The 26,376-nt window shown below is 35.6% G+C and overlaps 1 protein-coding gene across 1 annotated transcript in view; it reads left to right on the top strand.

Moving 5' to 3' along the window:
* NUP205 (nucleoporin 205) overlaps positions 1–26,376 on the top strand; it is an 84,294-nt gene that overhangs the window by 13,811 nt on the left and 44,107 nt on the right. Inside the window, exons 7-22 of the mRNA XM_079786431.1 lie at positions 1,130–1,294; positions 6,927–7,102; positions 10,021–10,137; positions 10,310–10,447; positions 11,903–12,053; positions 13,278–13,483; positions 15,326–15,508; positions 16,634–16,684; positions 17,303–17,512; positions 20,364–20,463; positions 20,817–20,954; positions 23,013–23,202; positions 23,917–24,037; positions 25,138–25,219; positions 25,504–25,668; positions 26,246–26,370. Of these exons, the coding sequence (XP_079642557.1) occupies positions 1,130–1,294; positions 6,927–7,102; positions 10,021–10,137; positions 10,310–10,447; positions 11,903–12,053; positions 13,278–13,483; positions 15,326–15,508; positions 16,634–16,684; positions 17,303–17,512; positions 20,364–20,463; positions 20,817–20,954; positions 23,013–23,202; positions 23,917–24,037; positions 25,138–25,219; positions 25,504–25,668; positions 26,246–26,370 (2,318 nt within the window). The remainder of the gene's footprint in view (positions 1–1,129; positions 1,295–6,926; positions 7,103–10,020; positions 10,138–10,309; positions 10,448–11,902; positions 12,054–13,277; positions 13,484–15,325; positions 15,509–16,633; positions 16,685–17,302; positions 17,513–20,363; positions 20,464–20,816; positions 20,955–23,012; positions 23,203–23,916; positions 24,038–25,137; positions 25,220–25,503; positions 25,669–26,245; positions 26,371–26,376) is intronic.

The following is a 26,376-nucleotide window of genomic DNA, read 5'->3' as shown; positions in this document are numbered from 1 at the left end:
AGGAATGCTGCCAACTAGTGCATTGGTCACATTTCCTGTAGTGACTGCAATGAAGCACAGAATTAAGTAGGGGTAGGCTGTATTAATGGAAGTTTGTAAGTTGGGAGTTTCCAAAGCTTAATGAAATGCCTGGGAAGTTTCAGAGGCTAATAATCAAAGGTTTTGGCATTAGGTTGTAATTGTATCAATTTCAGGTGTTTAGGTTGATTAACTCATTTATAATTTCTGTTCTGTATATCTTTGATTAATAAATGGGAGAAGTGAATTATTAGCGCATGTACAATAGTAGACAGAAACTTTGAAAGTATAGGAAATTAAAGAATGTTTTTAATGGTTGGGAATCACTGAACTAATTATTCACAAGATGACATCAAAAGAACTTATAAGAGCTCTGGCTGATTTGGCTCAGTTGGTTGGAGTGTCATCCGATACACTAAAAGGTGGTGGGTTTGATTCCCAGCCAGGGCACATACCCAGGTAGTGGGTTCAAACCCTGGTCAGGGTGAGTGCGAAAGGCAACCAATCAATGTTTCTCTCTCACCCCCCTTCCTCTTGATAAAATTAAAATAAATTAAAAAAAATGAATATAAGAAAATAATGAATAAAATAAATGAATTCTTTGCGTAGTCAGTGGTGTTTCCCATTATTTATTTATTATTAATTTTATTCAGAATTCTGTGCTTTGAGGTACCATAGTACAACTGAACTTAAATTGAAAATTCTTTAATTATCTTTTGGCTATTTCATTTATGTTACAGTTAGAGTAGGTACTTGTTTGCAATTTGCATTCTTTGTTTTGGTCAGTTTTTATTTAGTATTTTAAATTCAGGCTTATTTATCTAGTAAGATTCTGTTTTGATTTATATTTTAGAATTTATGTACAGAAAACATGAGTAGCACTTTATTTTTCTAATTTATTTATAGTACACTTATAAACCACTGGAAATAATAGAATTAAAATTTAGGATTATTGTTGATTTCTTTTGTTTTTAGTTTGTGTACAATTTTTGGTTTGTCAAACCTTAGTGTTAATCATAATTTGAGAATTCTGTGATTTTTAGACATTTCTGTATATCAAAGTGAAAATTTTTCTACTTTTTCACATAGTGGTCTATTTTTGTGTTTTCAGATATGATTCATCAACTTCCACTCTTGACTGAGAGACAGTACATTGCATCAGTTCACTCTCGCCTTCAAGACTCACAGCCTTGGAAATTGCCTGGGCTGCAAGCCACTGTTCGACTTGCCTGGGCACTGGCATTGAGGGGAATATCTCAGTTACCTGATGTGACAGGTAAATTGGTTGTAGGTAATTTTGTTATGAGAAAGAACATATCAGTTTTAATGGTATTTTGGAAAGGATGTTATTTTTGCCATATATAAGCAGGAGCATAGGAAGATTATCTAGAGTTGTATTAAATGAAACTTCGTTAAGGTGGTAAAATACCTTTTTCCCCCCTTTATCTCCCAAAAGAAATTATATGAAATACTATTTTCCTTATATATACTAGTAGTATATTAGAAAAGAGATCTTTGGATCAATTAAGAATGGATGTGGGTTCTGGCTGGTATGGCTCAGTTGGTTGTGCTTTCTCCCGTGTGCCAAAGGTTGCTGGTTTATTTCTGATTCCTAGTCAGGGTACATGATCAGGTTTCGGGTTCTGTCCTGAATGGGAGGCAACTGTTTTTCTCTGTCTCCCTAAAATCAATAAAAACATTTAAAAAAAAAAAGAATGGATGTGGGATTCTGACTTAACAGTTTGTTACTCACTGTGGCATATCCTGTTGTGCTGTTTACATTCATGTAATTAACCATACTCAAGTAGTGGTGTATTCTAACTGTATGAGAACTATGCTTTTGTTGTAATTTGAAGTTCAAGAGTTGTCGCTTGTTTTTATAGTAAATCTGGAAAGATTTTTATTAAAATTTGTAATTCATGTCAATGTTTTCTAGTCTTGGAGTGTCAACAGATTCCAGTGTCTTTTTTTTTTTTTTAATTTAATAAGTCTTTATTGTTCAGATTATTACAATTGTTTCTCCTTCCCCCCCCCCCCCATAGCTCCCCTCCACCTGGTTCCCACCCCACCCTCTGCCCTTACCTCCCCCCGACTGTCCTCATCCATAGGTGTACGATTTTTATCCAGTCTCTTCCCATACCCCCTACACCCCTTACCCCCTGAGAATTATCAATCCACTCCCATTCTATGCCCCTGATTCTATTATATTCACCAGTTTATTCTGTTCCTCAGATTTTTAATTCACTTGATTTTTAGATTCACTTGTTGATAGATATGTATTTGTTGTTCATAATTTTTATCTTTACTTTTTTCTTCTTCCTCTTCTTAAAGAATACCTTTCAGCATTTCATATAATACTGGTTTGGTGGTGATGAACTCCTTTAGCTTTTTCTTGTCTGTGAAGCTCTTTATCTGACCTTCAATTCTGAATGATAACTTTGCTGGGTAGCGTAATCTTGGTTGTAGGTTCTTGCTATTCATCACTTTGAATATTTCTTGCCACTCCCGTCTGCCCTGCATAGTTTCCGTTGAGATATCAGCTGACAATCGTATGGGTGCTCCCTTGTAGGTACTTAACTGTTTTTCTCTTGCTGCTTTTAATATTATCTCTCTGTCTTTTGCCCTTGGCATTTTAATTATGATGTGTCTTGGTGTGGTCCTCTTTGGATTCCTCTTGTTTGGGGTTCTGTGTGCTTCCTGGACGTGTAAGTCTATTTCTTTCACCAGGTGGGGGAAGTTTTCGGTCATTATTTCTTCAAATAGGTTTTCAGTATCTTGCTCTCTCTCTTCTCCTGGCACCCCCATAATTCTGATGTTGGTACGCTTGAAGTTGTCCCAGAGGTTTGTTACACTATCTTCAAATTTTTGGATTCTTTTTGCTTTCCCGGTTGAGTGTTTTTTGCTTCTATGTATTTCAAATCTTTTACTTGATTCTTGCGTTCCTCTAGTCTGCTGTTGGGTCTCTGTATAATATTTTTTATTTCAGTCAGTGTATTTTTAATTTCTAGTTGGTTCTTTTTCATATCCTCGAGGGTCTTGTTGAATTTATCGGCCTTTTCTAGGATATTCTTGAAAAACCTTATAACCGTGGTTTTGAACTCTATATCCAGTCATTTGTTTTCCTCCATTTTTTTTTCATTTGTGATCTGTTTCTTTGTCTTCGCATTTTTGCTGCTTCCCTGAGTTGGTAGGGTGGCTTTGTGTGCTAGGTGTCCTATATGGGCCAGTGGGTTGGCCTCCCAGTTACCTGAGGTGGACACTCTTGGTGCACCCCTTTGTGGACTGTGTGTACAGCCTTGTTGTAGTTAAGTCTTGATTGTTGTTGGTGTCACTGGGAAGAATTGACCTCCAGGCCAATTGGCTGTGAGGACCCGCTGTGTCTATAATGGAAGAACTGCTGTGCTGGAGACATGCTTATGGGGCAGTACTTGCTTCAGTGGGGCTTTGGTGCTCACTGAGTCGGCCTCTTGAATGTGTCACTTATGGATGTGAGGAGTTGAAATCTGGTGTCGTCTCACACTGACCATTAGATACATTAGCTTCTGGATCTCCAATGGGGTGCAGGTCAGCTACTGTCTGAGGCCACCCAACAGGAGCTACAGCAAGAACTACAGTTTTCTCCTCTTTGCTTGGGGTTTGGAGGTTTTGGAGCTGTCTGACCAGAGCTGCAGTTTGTTAGGTTAAGCTGCGATAGGGCAGGCCATTTATATGCAAAAGCCACTGCATGGAGCTTGGGTGGGTTTGTAGATTGTGCGGGGGGCCGGGGTCTCAGGGAGTCACTAGGCTAGGGCGTGGCAAACAGCGATGGCTGCCAGTCAGCCGTCTCCGCGTTTCCAAGTCCCCATGTCCCGTGCCCCAGTGCAGTAAATAATGATTGCTGGGCGCACCTCTGCAAGAAAGCTGCCCTCACTTTCCAACCCGTTGTCAGACAGTCCAGCTTCTCCCCGTCCCCAGCGTCTCCCCAGAAACTGGAGTTCAGAGTAATCGGGAGCTTGTCTCCCTTTGGGTTGAAAGAAGCAGCACACCCAGACACCCACCACCAGCCCAATTCGCGCGCCTCCATACCTCAGCTTTTCAGCGCTTGTGCACGTCTCAATGCTCTTTTCTTTTTCCTACTAGTTGTAGAACTTCCACTCAGCCAGCTTTCCCGTGGTTCTGGGTGATAGACGTTTTGTCTTTTAGTTGTAGTTTTGAAATTCTTGTGCGAGGCAGCAGTTTAGGTGTTTACCTATGCCGCCATCTTGGTTTCTCTGAGATTCCAGTGTCTTATCATTTGTATGATTTCAGAACTTTTTTTTACATTTAGTATTTTTATTGAGATTATGTTGAAAGGTATTCATACACCCAAGGCACTATTAGTAATATAGTGATTCCAGACCATTTTGTTCACAGTTGACATGCTATTCCCAAGGGGGCTGCACAAAGCATTTTTTGTATTAAGAGTCTTTGGCCAAGTGGTTTTTTTCTTTTTAAAATATATTTTTATTGATTTCAGAGAGGAAGAGAGAGGGAGAGAGATAGAAACATCAATGACGAGAGAATCATTGATCGGCTGCCTCATGCACGCCCCTTTCTGGGGATTGAGCCTGCAGTAACCCAGGCATGTGCCCTTGACTGGAATCGAACCTGGACCCTTCAGTCTTCAGGCCGATGCTCTATTCACTGAGTCAAACCAGTTAGGGACAAATGTTTTTTATATTAAAGCTGATAGGTGGCTAATTTGTCATTTGTATGTATGTACAAATTCTGTTTCTGGAGTATATCCCTTTATTGATTTACAAGTCTTATTTCAATACTTTTCGGGCATAAAATTACACTTTAATCTTTTAAGTGGCTATGTGATGGTTAATCAGATTTTTTTGCTGAAATTTACTGTACTATTCCCTGATCTGGAGAGACACCATACAATATGCTATAGTTGGCTATAGAATAGTAAATAATAATAGGCTGGGAATCCAGACCCCGTTTCAAGTCCTAGATCTTTGGCTACTTAATCTCTTTAGCTTTACATGCGCATACCCTTTTATAAGCTTTGATAATTAGGGATATTATATTAACATTTTTAAACTATAAAAATATTTTTGTAAATTTGAATTTTAAAAATTGCTAGAAAAGACTAATTGTTTATCTTATATTGCAGAAATGGTTATTTCTTGAAATAATACAGACAAGTTTTAACAAAAATCTCGATTTTGAAAAATTAGTTCCTACTCTCTTCATAGACTTCTGAAAAATCTTATCAAACATTTATTATATTATTTTATAAAGGTATGTTTGGAATTTTACCAAACTATACAAAATTTGTATATGCTGATTTTAACGTTAAAACTTAGTTTACATTAAGCTATTAATGCCACTTATTACCTAGTCTCCCATAAATAGTTCTTGAATTGATCATCATGCAGTTTTAATTCCAACATTTATGAGTTCAAGTGAAGGTTTGAAATTATTGTTATTATTATTAATATCTACTTAATAATTTCAGTAATCATTATTAATCCTAAGAATTAGGAAACTATTTTGTTCCCAAGGAGTTTGCATGGAATAGGTAGATATGTAGGCTTTATTTCAAAATGCAAAACAAAAACCCTCGGTTTGAGATTGTCCTGCTTTATATCTATTCCTGACCCTTTTCAAGGAAGTGGAAATACTTTCAGTAGCACACTATGTATTTGGTCTCTAAGACAGCCAAGCAGAATAAGCTATGTAGCTGTTCTTTTCTAAAGCCAGATTACAGCAAAGTTAACTAGCAGGTTTATGTGTAAAATTTAAAAGAAGTAATCAGCAATGTATTTTTTGATGGAAGTACACAACTTCACCTATGACATACTATTACCAAAAAAATTGAATGTCAGTCAGATCAAGTCTCTCTAGATAAAACTGCTAATTTTTAGTATAATCAGAGGACAGAAAATGTTAACTGCACCATTGGGATGGGATGCATGCCATACCACATGCCACATGGAAAACTCTACAGGATCAAAGTTCCAGTTTTTCAGCAAAGAGAGGACAAGGGAAAAATTTAAGCGATGTAGGAGGAGCCTACAGATGTATCAGTTAATTGCATTGTATAGTTTTGGTTTGGATCCAGTTTCAAGCAAACAAACTGCACAAATTATAAAAGCAAAAAAGAAAACAATCTTTCATAACATTTATAAGATAATTGTAAATTTGACTACTGTCAGGATATTTGATATTGAGGAATTATTTTTTAAGATATGATAATGGTATGTGTATGTGGTTTATTTTCTTTTTGAAATATATATGAGTGAAATGTTAAATTGTCTGAAATTTGCTTGTATCTAATTTTGGTAGAGAGGGGGAATGCTTGGAGATCTAGATGAAATGAGATTGACCATAATGGATAATATTGAAGCTAGGTGCTGGGTATGTGGAGTTTTGTCTTTTTTTTTTTTAGATAATCTGTTTGAAATTTCTAAATAGAAAGCTAACAGAAAGTCTTTAGGTTAAGATTTGTTTTTCAATTTTTGCTACTTGATTACCAATTAGTAGGGCTACTTAAGTGGTCATTCAGGTTTTGGTTTGACTTGTGGACTGTGAAGACTTTTTCTGAATGATCTAGATAATTTTATTGAGATTAAAACCTTAGCATCATTTTTAGATGTTGATGCTTTAATAATAGCTCCCTGACTACATCAGTGTTACATCGTATATTTCTGAGGTAATTTCTTATCACTCATAATGTTACTATGAAAGCATGTGGTTTTCTATGTATTTTTCCAGTACTTCTTGGGGTTTGTGAATTAGAGTTACAAAGTCTTTATTTTGTGCATAGCGCATGCTAGGAGGTTGAGCAATTTTGAAACATCAACAGAATATTATGAGATATTATAATCTAGTTTAAATAACTTTTATTTTGTGTGCTGTTTGTGTAAATACATTTTTAGCTGTGGCTGAATTCACAGAAGCAGATGAAGCAATGGCAGAGCTCGCAATAGCTGACAATGTTTTCCTGTTCCTCACTGAATCCGTAGTGGTGTCAGAAAACTTCTATCAGGACGAATTTTATATTCGTAGAATCCACAATCTCATCACAGATTTCCTTGCACTTATGCCAATGAAGGTAGGTGGAATTAATTTAGGATGAGTAAAAACTAGTAGAAGAATTTTATAAAATAATTTAAAACTTAGTAATGAACTAATCTTATTTTTTAGAAACTAATAAAATCTTTTAATATAGATTAAAATTTGTAGTAGTTGTGTTACAGCTCGTGAATTAGTTTATGATTCATGACAGTGAAATAATAAAACCTGTTAACTGAGAATAAGATAAAAAATATTTCACATTGAGAATGGTTTATAATGAGAAAGTAATAGTTAAATGAAAATGCTTGTATGGGTAGAAAATTATTAACACCTTGCTACCTTAGGGATTGATGCTAAGTTGCCTTATGTATATTTTTATACATGATTTGGAAGGCATAGAGGAAAATCTCGTTTCATAGATAATTATTTAGACTCTTTTTAAAAAATATTTTTTAAATTAATTTTAGAGAGGAAGGGAGAGAGAGGGAGAGATTGAAATATCAATGATGAGAGAGAATCATTGCATGGCACCTACTGGGGATTGAGCCCCAAACCCTGGCATGTGCCCTTAACTAGAATTGAACCCCGGGACCCTTCAGTCCGTAGGTCAGCGCTCCATCCGCTGAGCCAAACCAGCTAGGGCTAGATTCTTTTTTTTTTTTTTAAATACATTTTATTGATTTTTCACAGAGAGGAAGGGAGAGGGATAGAGAGCCAGAAACATCGATGAGAGAGACATCGACCAGCTGCCTCCTGCACATCCCCCACCAGGAGATGTGCCCGCAACCAATGTACATGCCCTTGACTGGAATCGAACCTGGGACCTTCCAGTCCGCAGACCGACGCTCTATCCACTGAGCCAAACCGGTTTCGGCTAGATTCTTAATTATAGTATATAAATGGGTTTCTGCATGGATACAGGTAACTTAATGGATTAAAGAAATCAATACAAAGGCTACTTTTGAATAAAGGGCTTGATCCAAAAAAGATTCTTAGAGCAATCTCAGACAGGTCCTTCATAGCATATGCTCTGTGTGCCTTTTTGTTCCAAGAAAGCCATCAAAGTGGTGGCAGGAAATAAAAGAGGGAGTAAAGCTCTATAAAATAACTTTTTGTGTTTGTCTATTTTAAAAAAGCCCTCTTAAAGAATCTACACTTGTAATGACGTGTGTTCTGATACCATACCTTTTGAAAAACAAGGCAAATTGAAAAAGTATCCATAAGGCAATAATCAAGGAAAGCAGTGCTTAATTATTTAATGAATCATGTTTATTGAGTTTCTTATGTTGCCAGGTACTATGCTATGAGTTGTGAAAAAGTCAAATATGTAGGAGATGCATTTGCCTGCCAGCAAAGAATTTATAACCTAGTTGGAGAGATAAGATATATATACACATAAAAACACAAATAGTAATAGTAAGTAAATGAGAAGTATAGGCACTAAATTACTATGGATTTATATAAGCTAAGTATAGCTCATTTTGGACTAGAATAATCAAGGAATACTTAACAGGTAGCTTGACCCTTCATCAATCTTGAAGGACTTGATAAAATCACAGAATTTGGAATAGAAAGAAGCCTGTTAATCCTTTCATTTTACATTTGCAGAAATGAAACCTTAGAAAGGTTAAGGCTTAAAGTTTTCCCTAATTAGTAGTACAGCTGGGACTTTGGTTATAGAATAATAATGGTATCTGGAAATGAAGGATGAGAGTAATATGATTAAACAGAATCATAAATGGCTTGGGAAGAATAAATAATGAATTTATTCATAATTCTGGGATACTATAATTTTTAAAAATAGACATGGGACTATTTAGGTTGTCTATTTCTTCTTAAATGAGCTTTGGTGGTTTGTGTCTGTCAGTGAATTTGTCCATTCAAATTGATTGGTATGAAGTTTTCCCTAATATTCTTGTATTACATTTTTCATGTGTATAGGATCTATAGTGATATTTTCTCTTTCAACCTTAATATTGCTAATTTGTGTCTTCTCCTTTTGTTTCTTATTTAACCTAGCTAGAGGTTTATCCATTTTATTGATTTGGCTTCATTGATTTTTTAATACTTTATTTCACTGCTTTTAATTTTGCTCTTTATTATATTACTATATAATAATAATTGCTTTGGGTTTAATATAACCTCATTTTTCTTAAGGTAGAGGCTAAGATTATTGATTTGAAACCTTTCTTTTTTTCTAATATAAGCATTTAATATTATATATTTATCAAGTTACTGCTTTAGCTGTGTCACAAACTTTGATACGTTGTATTTTCTTTTTTGTTCTATTTAATATATTTTCTATTTTTCCTTGAGATGTCTTTGATCAGTGGGTTGATAGTGTTGTTCAAGTCTTTCATATCCATACTGATTTTCTGTGTACTTGTTCTATTGACTATTGAGAGAGGATTGTTGGAATCTCCAATTATAATTTTGGATTTATCTAGCTATATTTTTTTTTTTAAGGAAGAAAGAGTTTCTTATTTCAGTTGGCATTTAGTACACACAAATGTTGTAAGGGAATAGTTCTCAACCAGGGCTGTGTCCTTCAGAGTGTGTTTGGGAAATGCGTGGGACCAGTTTTGTTTGTTACATTAACTATTGCAGTATTTTTGGTAGTTAGTAGATAGTCCAGGGATCTAAACCATCCTTCATTGTTCAGGATGAGTGAAGAAATGTCGCGCCCAAAATGTCAGTAATGTCTCCATTGAGAAACAGTGTAGTTAGACTCAACTTTTCTGTAGTGGAAAATACATTGAAATTTTAAGATACTACAAATTATGGATTTATTTACAATAAAATGTCTTTTATATTTTCTTCATGTCATTAAAGTGGGATTGATATTTAAACCGTTTTTTTTATGTAATCACTTTCAAATGCCTGATTTCTTGCTTTCAGTATTGTTCACCTGTATAATAAATTTACATCTTAAACCATATGTAATACATTTATTAGGTGAAGCAGTTGAGGAATCGGGCAGATGAAGACGCTCGAATGATTCATATGAGTATGCAAATGGGTAATGAACCCCCCATTTCACTTAGAAGGGATCTGGAACATTTAATGCTCTTGGTAAGCCATTTTATTGGGTGGATTGTCATCTCCCTTCTTCCATTATTTTTTCTTTAACTTTGGAAAATTTAATTCTAATTTCTTAAGTGAATTCATTAAAAATGTAAATTTTTATTTAAAAGTAATTTTTGAGTTATAGGCATTTTTCCATAGTCATCTTTACTCTTTGCAGATTGGTGAGCTATATAGAAAGAACCCTTTTAATTTGGAGCTTGCTTTGGAATATTGGTGTCCCTCAGAGCCTCTGCAGACTACCACCATCCTAGGTTCTTACCTTGGGGTGGCTCATCAGCGACCCCCTCAACGCCAGGTGAGCTCTTCCTTTTTCTACTCTGGGATGATAATTGGGAGTCTTGAAAACATGAAAAATGTTTTTTCCTGATGTTATTGCTGTTAACACAAATGGCTACCAATGTAATCTTTAGAAATTTACACCTTTTCCTTTTAAAGGAAATTTGAAACTCTTAAATTTAAGTTCTCATTATTTTGGAGTTTTATGTAGTCAGGCTTTTAGAACATACTAGGTATGTGTCAAATCATTAGAGATGGGAAAGGTACCTAGTCTCTTTATGTGTAACTTACTTGAATTTTATTAGTATTAGTCTGTCCTCCATAGGCATGACACTAATCAATACACATCATTCTTAACAAGTTCGGGAAGATAGAAGAGGTACAAGTACTAAAGGAAGAAGCTTAGAAGTTATAATTGATGACAAAGGGCATATGAGTAAGTAGATAGTGTAGGAAAAGCTCATTTTTTTATCCTACATTAACTAAAGTATGATATGCTGTAGCAAATAAGACAGATTGCCACATCTGTCTCTGGGATTTCCTGTTCTAAAAGCTTTCATGTGTTTAATTTCCATTTATGCTAGAGTCTAACATCAGATACCACTTCTTTTTACTGATTTCTTACATTTATTGTTTCATTTTTCTCCCCTTTAGAAATGTTTTAGAGAAGGATTTATTAAAAAAAACTTTATTATGAAAATTCTCGAACATGGAAGAGAGATTAATTATAAATAACACCCAGCATCTTAATTTAATAGTTACTAACATTTTGCCATGTTTGGTTTACTTATTAGTGTTATTTTTACTACTTTTATTGCGCTGGATTATTTTAAAGTAAATTATAGGTATGACATTTCACTTCTCATTGGTTAATAGCTCTTAAAAATAAGCCTGTTTTTCTACATAATTACAAAACCATTGTTACACCTAACAGATTTAACAATAATTTCCAGAGATCTCTACATTTTCAGTTCTGAGTTCCAACTAATGATTCTGAATAATATTTTTAGCTATTGATAGTAGATTTAAAGAATAAGTAAGAAAAAGCTAGTAAGTAAACTTGCAGGAGTGTAGGTATTGGCTGGAACACAAAACAAAATATGCTTATGCTACCATAAAAATTCTTTCAGGTTACATTTCTTTATACTAAATTTGATTGGAATTTAGTAACTGATTTCTAGGTATATCTTTGAATTTGCTGGTTAATTTTAGATGGGTAAAGTTTCTTCAGTTGCTTTGCATATTTAGAATGTGAATAGTCTGATGTTCTGAGACATTGAGATATTTAAATTGTTAATGACAAGCTTAAAAAAACAAATTTTCACAAGTAGAATACCAGATTATTTTGGCTTTGGGGGGGTTAAATCAGAGCACTTAATTAGTTTTAGTTAATATGTAGTCTTTATTAGCTAGTCCCTGTTGCCTTAAATTTAAGATATGCTTTATGTAAACTAATGGTTTCTACCTATTTCAGGTTGTCTTGTCAAAGTTTGTTAGGCAAATGGGTGACCTGTTGCCTCCAACTATTTATATTCCTTATCTGAAAATGCTCCAGGGATTGGCCAATGGGCCCCAGTGTGCCCACTACTGTTTTAGCCTGCTCAAAGTCAATGGTAGTAGTCATGGTAAGAACAATCCAGATGTTTAAATTTGTTGTAACATTCTTGAGTTCAGTATTCCCCTTTCTATTAAAGAATATTGTTTATTTGTGATAGGTTCTACCAGGTGTATAAGTTATTTTTATAATAACGGAAAGTAACACAGTGGCTTTATGCATAGTGATGCCTTGATTATGTTCTCACAGGTTGGGGAATTTTACCATTTGCTTTATAAAATACAGTTCAGTTTAAGAAATAAAAAATTAATATATAACCATTTTAAAGAACACATCTGGTGCTCAAAGCAAACTATATCTCCCTGCCACTTAATTTTGATGTCTTGAATGAGTGCATGCCTTCTAAATTTCTGTGCTTAATGGTTTTTCTTTCGACCCTCTCCCAATTTCCTCATTTAATTTTCAGACTTGAGTCTGGTTAAGCCAAAAACATGGCAAAAGGGAAGAGAAAGAAATATTTATTAAACATCTGCTTTATTAGGTAGTTATTACTTTCATTTTATATGTGAAATTGAGGTTTAGAGAAGTAATTTACCCAAAGTCACAAGTGCTAGTACTTGGGGAGCCATGTTTGGAAGTGTGATCTGCCTGGCTTGCTTGACTTATATGCTATTGCTTTTGCTCCCAGTGCATGGTATGTAATGAGCAGTGTCATTACAAATCTAGACTGTTATCTCTCTCTCTGAGAATTTAAACTCAACATTTGGGAATTTTTGGTGAAAGAAGTAGCCCTGTATAGTTACATGACAACACAGAGGAGCTCTCCTAGATATGAAGTAGATAACTAACATCCAGAGTAATTAATCTTTGCATTTACATGGGCGCCACCCATTCCTAGACCTGAGGACAGATTAATCCAGAGTTCTAGCTCACAGGTGGATTTTTACCCATTTAAAAAAATATTTTTTTTATTGATTTCAGAGAGGGAGGAAGAGGGAAAGAGAGAGAGAGAGAAACATCAATGATGAGAATCATTGGCTGCTTCTTGCACGCCCCCTACTGGTTACTGAGCCCGCAACCTGGGCATGTGCCCTGAACGGGAATTGAACCTGTGACCTCCTGGTTCATAGGTCGACGCTCAAGCAATGAGCCACGCTAGTCGGGCCTAACCCATTTTCAACACACTACTTATCTAGGACAAAGGCCACGTTTATTAAATTTGTTTTCTTCCTCCATTTCCAAGCAAATGCTTAGACATTTTTGAAAGAAAATTCTGTGTTGTCTTTCTTTACAGTTGAAAATATTCAGGGAACAGGGGGCAGTCCTGTTTCCTGGGAACATTTTTTTCACTCCTTAATGCTTTACCATGAACACCTCCGGAAGGATCTTCCTAGTGCAGACAGTGTCCACTACCGCCACCTTCCTTCGCGTGGCATCACCCAGAAGGAGCAGGATGGACTGATTGCTTTTTTACAGCTCACGTCTACCATCATTACTTGGGTAAGTAACCCATCCACAGCATGAGAGTATAATTTTATTGCTTTCTAGTACTGTGGCATTTTAAGGAGCCCCCATATTTTTGTGTATTAAGCTTGTATATCACTAAATTTATTAGTGATAAATTTAGCATATATATAGAATTATGTTTTGTTTTATTTAGTTTTGTTTCTTATTTCATTTTATAACCCAGTCTTGATTTGCCTTCTTTATATCCTTAGTTATAAGAGTTCTCTTCAGCTGGTCTTCAGGTGTTTCTCAAGGATGGTTGTTCTGTAATTTAGTTGTAATTTTGATATGGTTGTTGGAGGAGGTGAGCACCGCGTTAACCTACTCTGCCATCTTTATGGGAAGCCTCCTATAGAATTTTGTTCTTAAGTTCTTTAGAAGGTATAGTTATGGTAGCCCTGCTTATTGCCATAAGCTTGTAAGAAAATCACAGCCTAAACCTGAAAGAAAATATTCATAAGGACAAATAAAAATCAGTTGTTGGGTGCTCATCCTTCTAGAGAATTTCCCTGCATAGGTGTGCATGTGTGTATACATAAAGAATGTTTTTAAAATTATGGAGTGTTGTCCCATAATTAATTTATTGTTGACACTATTACAGATGTCCCCATCCCCCTTTTTGCCCCATAAAGAATATTTTTAGCCCAGCCGGTGTTGCTCAGTGGTTGAGTGTCAACCAATGAACCAGTAGGTCACAGTTCGATTCCCAGTCACTGGTCATGGTGCATGCCTGGGTTGCAGGTTTGATCCCCAGTAGGGGGCATGCAGGAGGCAGCCATCAGTGATTCTCTGTCATCATTGATGTTTCTTTCCCTCTCTCCTTCTCCCTTCTTCTCTGAAATAAAAATATATTTTAAAAACGTTAAAAAAAGAATATTTTTAATTAAAAAGAAAAGGTATTTACTGAATTACTTTTCTTACACCAAGCCATCTTACCCACCACTACCAAATTAGTCTTTGTAAAAATACATTATTTTCATTATATAATATCTCTGCTCAGAAGTCTCTTCTAGTTGTTTCTGTGATTCACTAGAGTAAAGAGAAGTTGCTCAGTTTGACATTCTGACTGAAGAATAGGAATAGTTTTTCTCTTTTTCCCCCCCAATAATGCATAACATTATTAAACATCAAACATAACGTTATCCCTGGCCAGGGGCTCTGTTGATTGGAGTATTGTCCCATACACCAAAAAGGTTGGGAGTTCGGTTCCTGGTCAGGGCATATACCTAGGTTTCGGGTTTCATCCCCGGCCCAGGTTGGGGTGTGTGTGGGAGGCAACCTATTGATGTTCTTTTCTCATATCAGTGTTTTCTCCCCCACACCCTTTCTCTGTCTCTCTCTCTCTCCCTTCCCTCGACTTTCGTCTTTCTGAAATCAATAAAAACATATCCCTGGGTGAGGATTTAAAAAAAAAAGTATTTCTTATTGAGTTAAAATGGAGTGATATTCGATACCATATATGTTAGTAAATGTCAAGAGTATATCCACTTTTATGTTGTATTACAAGTGGAATATATTACATTGTTTCAGAAAGGATTTTGAGCGCCTCAGTAAGATTTACGTGACCTGGCAGACCATTTATCTCTGCATGTATTATCTTCCATGCTTAGGGCTGTCAAAGTAATTCTACAGAGGCTGTTTCTCTTCCATTCTTTATACTGACTGAGCTAGTGACTTGATCCATTGGTAGACTTCAAGCTTAAACCACTGGCTTACCTTTATTTTAGGACGTCTTAAGCTCATGATGCAGATGCTAGACATTTGCATGATTGCTGGTCATTTTTCTTAGCTTTTGAAAATGTAAAGTCTCTTGTTCTTTTTGTGTCCAATGCTCAGAGTGAAAATGCGCGTCTGGCACTCTGTGAACATCCTCAGTGGACCCCCGTTGTGGTGATTCTGGGACTCCTGCAATGCAGTATTCCCCCAGTTCTGAAAGCTGAACTACTGAGGACACTGGCTGCTTTTGGCAAATCGCCTGAGATTGCTGCTTTCCTCTGGCAGTCGTTGGAATACACTCAGGTAGTGTTACGAGCTCTGTATTTACTTACATTAGTATAGTTTGCTAAGTGAGGCTTGATAATATTATAGAAGCAAGAGCATCCAATTTGAAACTTATACCATGAACTTCTCAAGTAGAAAGTTACCATTTCTGTCCTGAGCATTAGAAACTAATAGGCTTGGTTTTCCTCTTGGATCTCTGACAACTTTACTAGGTTACTGGAGACTGGTTCTTCTCTTAAGACTTAGTTTTTCAGTGTAAGAGATTAATGAATGGACAGAATTCCTCAACCCTGTCTTTGAGACCAGGATGATATAAGCTTTCAGAAGTCATCTAAACTCATTAAATGTGGGGAGTGCCTATTTTTCTTTTCTTTAGATGTAAGCCATATTGGAATTTTTCTGTCAAGGTATAGTTATTCTATATGTGGTAAAAGAAAATAAGGATGGACTATACAGAGGTATTTCTAGGAAAATGGTTGGATGGACTTTGTGTTTGTCTTAGAAGTAATACAACATAAGGGGGCCTGTAAATCTAACACATTATTCGTAGAAGCAACTGTTTGGAAGCAAAAAAATATTCTAATTAAGTTCTAACATGTGTCCTCAATATGTTAATGAGACAGTTCTGTTCTTAGAGAAAGACTTTTTTAAAAGGCCTCCACCTAATAGTGTATTCTCAACTTGCAAGAGAGTTAAGTAGCTTGACATGAAATATAATTACTTATACTATACACTATGTTTGCCTCTAGCAAGGTCAGGACAGAACATCTTAACTCAAAACTGCCCACATGAGAAACCTATTCTGAACAAGTGTACTTAGTTTTCTAGAACACTGGTGAGATTTCATCCCATAAATCCTTTTAAAATTCATTCCTAGAATATCTGAGAGGAAATTTGCAGAAAACACATCTTGTGTGCACTTAGAAATTACCAGTTTTCTGAAGCCCAGATAATTGGAAGTTCTGTCCGACCACGACACAATTGCTAATGAAAGTCCATGGAGACTCCTCAGTTGTCAGTTCTGACTGACATTGTCAGATATGTGGATGTGGTGGGTGGGGATATGACTATTACATCGCAAAGCCACTACTTTTCATTGGTGAATGAGGAATGCTCCTAACTTCTCATTTTTATTATTTTAAGATACTGCAGACCGTAAGGGTTCCAAGCCAGAGGCAAGCTGTTGGTATAGAGGTAAAGTTTTCCTTTTAGTTTGAATGCTATATTTATACATTCACATGATAGAAAGACTAAGAATTATTCTTACACTATTACATTTCTATAATTTTCCAATTTAATGTATTTTCATTTGAAGGGTTTGCTGGTCAGTGTTGAAACTTTTAATAAAAAGAACTTAAGTACTTTAGGTTTCAGCATTGGAAAAGGATGTTACATGGCAGCCATCCAGACTGAAAGTTTGATTTGAACTCAATTTAATTAGGTTGCTTGAATCAACCTGAAGTGGGTCTTTGTTTCTTTTCTTCTCTCTCTATGCTCCCTCTCTCTTTCTTAAAGAGAAACACTTAAGATTTTTACTTTTACTTCAAAGTTGGAAACAATATGTGTGAATTTAAAATCCTTCCATCTGATTGATCTAGATTCATATAATACTTTGTATCGCTTCCTGGGCTTTTGGCTAAGATTAAATATATAATACTTTTGTGTTTCTTTAAATGAATAATGGTAATAATCTGTTTTGTGTCTTTTGGTGTGATATTTCAACAATATTAATGAGTTAATGTCTGCAAAGTGCTTGGCACCTTATAGCTGATATTTTTATGTTACCAATTTTTCTTTATTTTTCTTTGGAAGGTTGAACTAAATGAAATAGAATCCCGGTGTGAAGAATACCCGTTGACGCGGGCCTTTTGCCAGCTTATTAGTACTCTGGTGGAGAGCTCATTTCCTTCTAATTTGGGTGCCGGACTTCGGCCCCCTGGCTTTGATCCTTATTTGCAGTTCCTTAGAGATTCTGTGTTTCTCCGATTCCGCACAAGAGCTTACCGGAGAGCAGCTGAAAAGGTTATGTTCAGAGAACTTTTTTTCCTTATTCATTTATTGCTGCTTTTTCTATTAAAGGTATAAGTACTACAAATTCATTTTAGCTTTTGCAAGTTAGTAAGCTTCACAGTCTTAATACTGCAATGTCTATGGTGTGACTAGTGTATATGCATTAAAAATAATTTTGGGCATTAAAACCAAAGCACTGACTTTTAGTGATCAGTAATTTAATTGATATGAATTCACAGTCATTAATATCCTTAATTGAACAAACTTTGACCAAAATGAAACCAAAAATGTTACACCTTTGTCAGTTGAAAACACTATTTTTTATAGGAATGATTGAGGTTAGGGATTGAAATAAGTTTAAACTTGCACCAATTTATTTTGACTAGTAGCACTTTTGGGTTAGTGGAAAAGTGTACTATGATCCATTTAAGTGTCTGCCATGGATAGAAGCTGAGGGAGCATTGATATTTATGCACATTAGCTCTGGTTGCAGCACAATCACAACTGAGTTTATCGTTTTTATCATCTTATGTAACTCCAATTTTAGTGTGAGGCAGGTACTACTAATATTCCCATTTTACAGATGGAGGCTTAGCAAGGTTAAGGAACTTGCCTAAGGTCCAGGACCAGGACTTGAACCTAGGACTCTGCTTCCAGATCCAGGCATAACCCGCTAAGCTATGTAAGAGACCTTTCCAGGTTCTGACATAATTCACTTTAGTTTATCGCTTCTTGGCCTTTTGGCTAAGCTCAAGCATAGTAATTCACTTTAGTTTATAATACTGTTTATTGCCTCACAGAATACCCTTAGATGTATCTTGTAGGTACATTTCTACCTTATTTTTATAGTTGGCTGTTTTTGAACCTATTGTTATTTTTTTGTTTTTTGTTTTTGTATTAATGTTTATAAGATTTAATTTGGGACAGTTCGGAAAAATATAAGACATTATATCATTTGTAATCCTGTTGCCAAAGGAAAGATAACTACTTCGTCTTTATCCTATGCAGATGTACTTAAGTTGAGATAATTAGTTACATTAGTTTTATTATTTTTGGCCACTAAACCATAATAAGAGGACTTTTTCATGTATTAATAATAATTGAAAACAGTCTTTTTAATGACTGCATAATTATTACTTGTATCTAGCATAGTTTAGTCATTGCCTTATCACTAAATATAGTTTGTTTCTAATTAAGTCCCAGGTAACTGAAGTTTTTTGTTGTTGTCAATTGCTTTATAATTTTTTGCTTCTCATGTAGCAAAAATAAACATCAAGAGGGGTATACATTTTATTTAGGCTCTAGAATTACCTTGGTAACATATATTCCCTTAATGGATAAAAGAATAATAGTAATCATGATTCATTAATAAAAGTTATTTTGATGGATAATGGATGCTGATAATTGTAATCTCTTTAACAAAATGTTCTGATATTTCTTGGGCATTTGTTTTGAATATCTTACTTTTCTTTTCTTAAAAAGGTCATTATGACCTAAGTGTTCAGAGCTTCAGTCATCCACACTCTTACCGGGTGTTACTACTCTTCGCCCATGCATGTCTACATTTCAAGTGCTGCTGCTTTCCCTAGCCATCATTAATTTCAGTTCCTCCCCAACATATTTATCCCAAGAAATTTTCCTTCAGTTTTGTGAATCGATTTCACTTGAATGTCTTCTTCAGGTTTAACTTCAGCACTATATTTTAGAACACTGGCTTTTCACAAAAACAGCACTATGGATTGAGATAGCTTGATAAATGTGTAGAGTGTAAGAGGCAATGTGTATATTATCAGTCCTGAAATCCATTATTATGTGGTGATAAACCTTTTTTATTTAAATAAATGATCTTAAAATTTTTGGAAATATAGAAAAGTGAATAACTTTAAAATAGTAGTTAAAAGAAATCATGATATAGTCCCAATTCCCAAACTCAGCCTTGATAAAAGTATGTGCAGTGAAAATAATGATTTAAAAATAATAATTTATAAAACAAATCTGTGTATAATTACCAAATTCAGCATTTTAAAAATTCTATGCAGTTAATTTTTAAAATAAAGTTTTTTTTAAAAAAAATATTTTACTGATTTTTAACAGAGAGGAAGGGAGAAGGGATAGAGAGCTAGAAACATCGATGAGAGAGAAACATCGACCAGCTGCCTCCTGCACACCCCCCACCGGGGATGTGCCCGCAACCAATGTTCATGCCCTTGACCGGAATCGAACCTGGGACCCTTCAGTCCACAGACCGACGCTCTATCCACTGAGCCAAACCGGTTTCGGCTAAAATAAAGTTTTAATTTTACCGTCTGTACCATTGTATTTTTCCTGTTACATAGTTTTAAAAATTATTTTTAACCAAGAAGTGATGATGGGTTCTTGTGGGGCAAGCCTAGCAGTGATTATGTCTTGTTAACATCTTTGGCGAGAGCCACAGGATAGAACACTGGTCTGGGATTAGAAGTTCAGGGCTTGATCTCCCACATGTTTGCTGCCAAGCTTTATGGTCTTGTGGAAACCATTCACTCACTTCACCCGGGAAATAAGGGTGATTAGAGGAGATGATTTCTCAGATCTTTTCCCGATGAGGTTCTTAGAGAATATGTGTCCAAATTGGATGTTAATTATAAATGGACTGTGACTAGATATTAAGTGCTTTAGATCTTCTAATGAAGCCCAAATACCTGGTGTAGAAATATTTTTTTAAGAATAATGCTTCTACAAATGTTTTACCTTGAAAAATTAGCCAGTTCATTATCATTTAGCAAAATAAAGCAAAATGAATTGGGATTCCTATATTGCTTTGTATAAATTAATAAAGTAGCCATGGACTTCACTCATTTCAAACATTTGTATCTTTCTATAGTGGGAAGTTGCTGAAGTTGTTTTGGAGGTGTTTTACAAATTGCTCAGAGATTATGAGCCGCAACTTGAAGATTTTGTAGACCAATTTGTGGAAATACAAGGTAATTCATTCCATCACTTTCAAACAAGATGTCAGCTATTTATAAAACTATTTATAATTTATACATTTTATGTCATACATATTATTTCCATTAAAGTAAAATTTTACGGAATGGAAGACAAAGAACATTGCCTTACAGATTCTTTAGTGAGTTAATGTAATAGGTGACTAATTGCTTTGTGCAGATCAGCATTTTGGGGATTTACTACTATATACTGTTTGTATCATTGTCTGTAAATTGAAACTTGGCCTTGATCTGTTTAAATGCCATTTAATTTATGTCTCATACATTTCTCACATTCAGGAGTGTGAGAAAAATACTAATTCACCATCTCTTGGACTGTGTTCTTTTAGGAGAAGAAATCATAGCCTATAAGCCCCCAGGATTTAGCCTGATGTATCATCTTCTAAATGAGTCACCCATGTTGGAGCTTGCGCTTAGTTTACTGGAAGAAGGCGTTAAGCAGCTGGACACCTATGCCCCTTTCCCTGGTACGTGCCTGCATGTCTTATGTCTCAAAAACAGTTTTGGTATTTTTATCTTTTGTAAACTAAGGGTTTGAAATAATCAAATGATCTCTGAAGTTCTTTTTCACAGTAAGATTCTCTACAGTAGTGTTTTCAGGGAGTCATACAATGAAAATATATTAAAAGTGAAAGCATAGTAAAGGACAAGAGACTCACTATAACTGTCTCACTGCAGATTCTTTATAGGTAATTATAGTGACCTTCACTTTAACATGTTTAACATACTTAACATTTAAATCTAAAGTACTTTTTGTTTATTTTTCCATATAATATTTGTAAAAGCACTTGCTAATAGTGCCTGGTACATAATGTTAAATAAATAATTGTTATTATTTATTGATTGCTTACTCTGCATTTTGTGCTTTTAAAAGCACATTTTATGTATTAATGCATTTAATCTGTACTCAAGCTCTGTGTGGTAGATACTATTATTTCCAGTTAATAAATAAGGAAACTGATGCACAAAGAGGTTTCACATCCTCCCCAGCAAGTGCCAGGACTGTGATTTGAACCTCAGCAGCTTGGCTTCAGAGCCCGTGTATTTTAAATTTGAATGATGGGATTATAAGTGATCCTTGTTTATGTTTTTAGCTTATTTATTTCCCAGATTTTCCACAATGAGTATGTATCCCTAAATTAGTTTTTCGGCCTTGGCATCATTGACATTTTGGACTGAATAATTCTTTGTTGTAGGGGCTGTCCTGTGGATTATAGGCCTCTACCCTCTAGATGCCTGAGAACCATTGCTCTAAATCCTCGATTTTCAACTTTTTTCATCTTATCACACACATAAACTAATGACTAAAATTCATCGTCACACCAAATAATATATTCTTTGCCTATCTGACAAAAAAAGTTGTAATTTTTTAAAAATTTCATTTTTAAAAAAATATATTTTTATTGATTTCAGAGAGGAAGGAAGAGGGATAGAGAGATAGAAACATCAACGATGAGAGAGAATCATTGATTGGCTGCCTCCTGCATGCCCCCTACTGGGGGGATCGAGCCCGCAACCCCAGCATGTGCCCTTGGCCGGAATAGAACCTGGGACCATTTAGTCCACAGGCCAACTCTCTAACCACTGAGCCAAACCAGCTAGGGCAAAAAAGTTATAATTTTGATTCATTCACATTGGATGGCTATTGTTGCGTTGGCTGTTGTCATTTTTTTTGTATTTGACAATCTAAGGGAAAAGAGGTTGATGCCCCTGACTAAATAGTCAGATATTGCATGGTTTAAGATTTTTTTTGTGGCACACTAGTTGAAAATCACTGCTCTAAATAGTTAGGGAAAATGTACAGGAAAAGTGACCTAGCCTTAGCCAGTTTGGCTCAGTGGATAGAGTGTCATCCCAAGGACAGGTCAAGGGCACATACCTCGGTTGCAGGCTCGATCCCTGCCCTGGTCAGGGCACATGTGGGAGGCAACCAATCGATGTGTCTTTCTCACATCAATGTTTCTCTCTTTCTGTCTCTCCCTCTCCTTTCTACTCCAAAAATCAATGGAAAATATCCTCGAGTGAGGATCAACAACAAATACAAAACAAAACAAAATGACCTAGAAGCCATTGCATAAAAGGAATCTGAGTCACAAAAATTACCATAACTTGCATGGGTGAGCAGTTTTGTGAAGTTGCTGCTGAAAGTTTGAGAACTTGAAAGCTTTTTGAATCTAGAACTTGTCTTGTGTGTGTGTGTGTGTGTGTGTGTGTGTGTGTGTGTGTGTGTTTTAATCCTCACCCAAGGATATGTTTTTATTTACTTTAGAGAGAGGAAGGGAGAGAGAGAAACATCTGTGTGAGAGAGAAACATCACTCAATTACCTCTCCTATGTGCCCCGATCAGAAATTGATTCCACAACCTGGGTATGTGCCCTGACCATGAATTAAACCAGTGACCCTTTGGTGCATAGATGGTGCTCCAACCGAGACTCACTGGCCAGGCCTTATCTGTTTTCCTAAGACTTGACTATGAGTTTCTACTATTCATGTGGAACTTTCTAACGTCCATTTCTGGTTTATAGGGAAGAAACACTTAGAGAAATCGGTACAGCATTGCCTTGCACTTCTCAATCTTACTTTGCAAAAGGAAAATCTCTTTATGGATCTTCTAAGAGAAAGTCAACTGGCTCTGATAGTCTCTCCTTTAGAACAGCTTTTGCAGGGAATCAATCCCAGAACTAAGAAGGCTGATAATGTGGTGAATATTGCCAGGTAAGCTATAGTTGTAGGTAGAAAAATGATGAAATGAATCAGATGGGATTTTAGCTTTGATTTCCAAATTTGGCCAGATCCCTAATGTACTTTTTTGTTTTGCCTTATTTTATTTTTGCCTTCTCTGTCTCCTGTGATTTTAATTACTTTACAATTTCTTTTTCTTCTTTCTAATTATTCTATGTTCTATTCTAGTATAAAATGATATAATCTTAATGTTGTATGTCTCCTGTAAGGGAAGTGGATGTTTGGAGGATAGGACTGGGGAGCAAACTTTTCACTGTCTATATTCTAGCTTCTGGTTGTTTGCTGGCATTATTTGGTATTCCTGGACTTGTAGAAGCATCACCTGATCTCAGCCTTCAGCTCTCCATTGCGTCTTTCCTGTGTGTGTCAATGTTCAAATGTCCCCTTTCTGTGAGGACACCAGTCATTAGGGCCCTTCCTGATGACTTCATCTTAACCTGATTGACTACCTCTCCAAAGACCCTGTTTTCCAAGGTCACTATGGGTTTAGATATCAACATAGGACTTTTGGAGGAACACGATTCAACCCATAAGAAGCTGAACGTGGTTAGAAGGGGAAACTGTTGTCTAATTTACCCAAAAGTGCTACATGGGTGGGAGAAGCCCTGGTTCTAAATGTTCTTTATTGAGACAAGTGAGAAGCCAAATCTCATTACATTATTCCTCAAATGTTTTCTTGCTTTAAAGATACCTGTATCATGGCAATACTAATCCGGAATTGGCTTTTGAAAGTGCCAAGATCCTCTGCTGTATCTCTTGCAACACCAATATTCAGATAAAATTGGTTGGAGATTTCACACAAGACCAGGTAACTGATTTTGTTGTTGTTAATTTTTGGTGCATCTGAGTTCATATGGAAGTCATAGTGTCTATGGAGGAATTGTATTTTTTGTGGGAAAATTCTCCAAGAGTAAGTGTACTTATGTATGCTGAGTGAAAACCTACTTGTATAAAGAGCTGTGCTTTATATTTGAAGAAATTAACAAATACTACAGTGATAGTACATAGACTATAGAATTGATTATACTATCTATACATAGTATGTGATTGTAATGTCTAATGAGACTGTTGCTACTCTGAGCTCCTTAAAGTAATTAGGTTGTAAGTGCAACTTCTGTTTGTTTTTTGCATCTATTGTTTCACCCTCTGTCAGTCAGCTCTGTTCCGAGTGAGCCTCTGCACTGCTGAGTGTGTCTCACTGTTGTGAGTTGTCTACTTCTATGGATTTCTGATGATCCGCATTTGTGTCACTTTATCTGATACTACTTTTAATATCCTGCTAAATTTCTTATGCAGATTGAGTAGTATCTAATCTCTCAGACCAGAAATATAAAACTAGTGATAAGTAGTAGATTTCTAAAGATGAGAATTTTAGATGTAAGATGAGAATTTTATTTTATATTTTAGTTAAATTCCATAGAATTTAGTATGTAACGAAGAGATCATAAAACAACAATTTAATGATGTATTTTTTAAAAACTAATTTGATTCTTTGAGAAAGAAAATTAGGGATGACAGGGGAGAGTCACTGGGTGGGAAGAGATCAACCAATGAACTTGTATGCATATATGCATAACCCATGGACACAGACAATAGAGTGGTGAAGTTCCCGGGTGGAGTGAGGGTGGGCTAGAAGAGGTCAATGGGGGATAAGAGGAGCCTATGTAATACTTTCAACAATAAAGTTAAAAATTTTGTTTCTTTAATTATTTTTATAGAGAGCTAACTCATGGCAATTTAAGAAACTGAGTTTTCTATTAATTAAAAATATAACTAAAACCTAAATACTTGGTGCAGATTTGCCTTGTTTTCTTTATATATAAATGTTTATAGATATATATCATGCTTATTATAGTTTCTCTAATATTTAGAAACTTTATTATTTCTTTTTTCTTCATATGACTTCAGAGTATAAGTCAGAAGCTGATGGCTGGATTTGTGGAGTGTTTGGATAGTGAAGATACAGACGAATTTGTGCGTCTAGAAGAGGGTAAGTCCTATATTAACATGTATATTTTTTGTTTTATGTAAACACTTCCTATAAAGAAAACTTAGTTATCTGTCTAGTGATGATATAAGAGAACTTAGAGAATTTGCTAGCATAAATGTATAAGGCTTTCGGGAAACCTCTTAACAAATCTGAACTCAGTGTGATGGCTAACCAGGTAAACTGCAACCAAAGAAAACATGGAGGCTTGGAATAAAAGTTTTAAATTTGACTTAATGTCCACTTTTTATTGTTTTGTAATTTTGTTTTATGATTTTTACATTAAGGATCAGAATTTGAAAAGAAATTAGCTGGAATCCGTCATGAAACAAGAATCCATATCTTGAATCTTCTCATCACCTCGCTGGAGCGCAATCCACCCAGTCTTGCCCTCTACCTATTGGGCTTTGAATTGAAGAAACCTGTCAGTACCACAAACCTACAAGACCCAGGTAGAGCTATAAGATACATAGGCATTTATTGCTTTTCATATTTATGACCTAAGTCATTTTTATTTTTATGTTTTTGTTAATCCTCACCCGAGTAAATTTTCCCATTGATTTTTAGAGAGAGTGGAAGGGAGGGGGAGAGACAGAGAGAGAGGGAAACATTGATGTGAAAGAGACACATCGATTGATTGCCTCTCACATACACACCAAATGGGGCTGAGGATTGAGTCTGCAACTGGGTATGACCATTACTGAACCTTAACCTTTCAGTCCATGGGCCAGCAGTCTAACTGCTGAGCCAGACTAGCTAGGGCAGCTATTCATTTATTGAATGCTAGGCTCATGGGATAATTCACTGAAAGAAATAATAATGTAGAGAGATGGGTCAATCTTTAGGACTTAAAGTCTGGACAAACTAATAACGCTTAGAAAATTTGTATTTGTAAATTTTTGTATCAGTGTTTGTAAGGCTGTTTATAGTAGAGGAGATGTTTATGGAATCTAACTTTTGTAGAGGTATTTTCAGGTCTTTAATGCAGACATTTTAAGACAAGTTGAATTTTCTCTTGGTTTCATATAGGAGTGTTAGGCTGCCCTCGGACGTGCCTTCATGCCATCTTAAACATCTTGGAGAAAGGAACTGAAGGGAGGACAGGCCCGGTGGCAGTGAGAGAATCTCCTCAACTTGCTGAGCTGTGCTACCAGGTATGC

Source organism: Cnephaeus nilssonii (genome assembly GCF_951640355.1).
Source record: "Cnephaeus nilssonii genome assembly, chromosome: 12".
NCBI classification, from domain to species: domain Eukaryota; kingdom Metazoa; phylum Chordata; class Mammalia; order Chiroptera; family Vespertilionidae; genus Cnephaeus; species Cnephaeus nilssonii.
The sequence above is the reverse complement of the archived record's forward strand: the minus strand, read 5'-3'. Positions and strand labels throughout refer to the sequence as shown.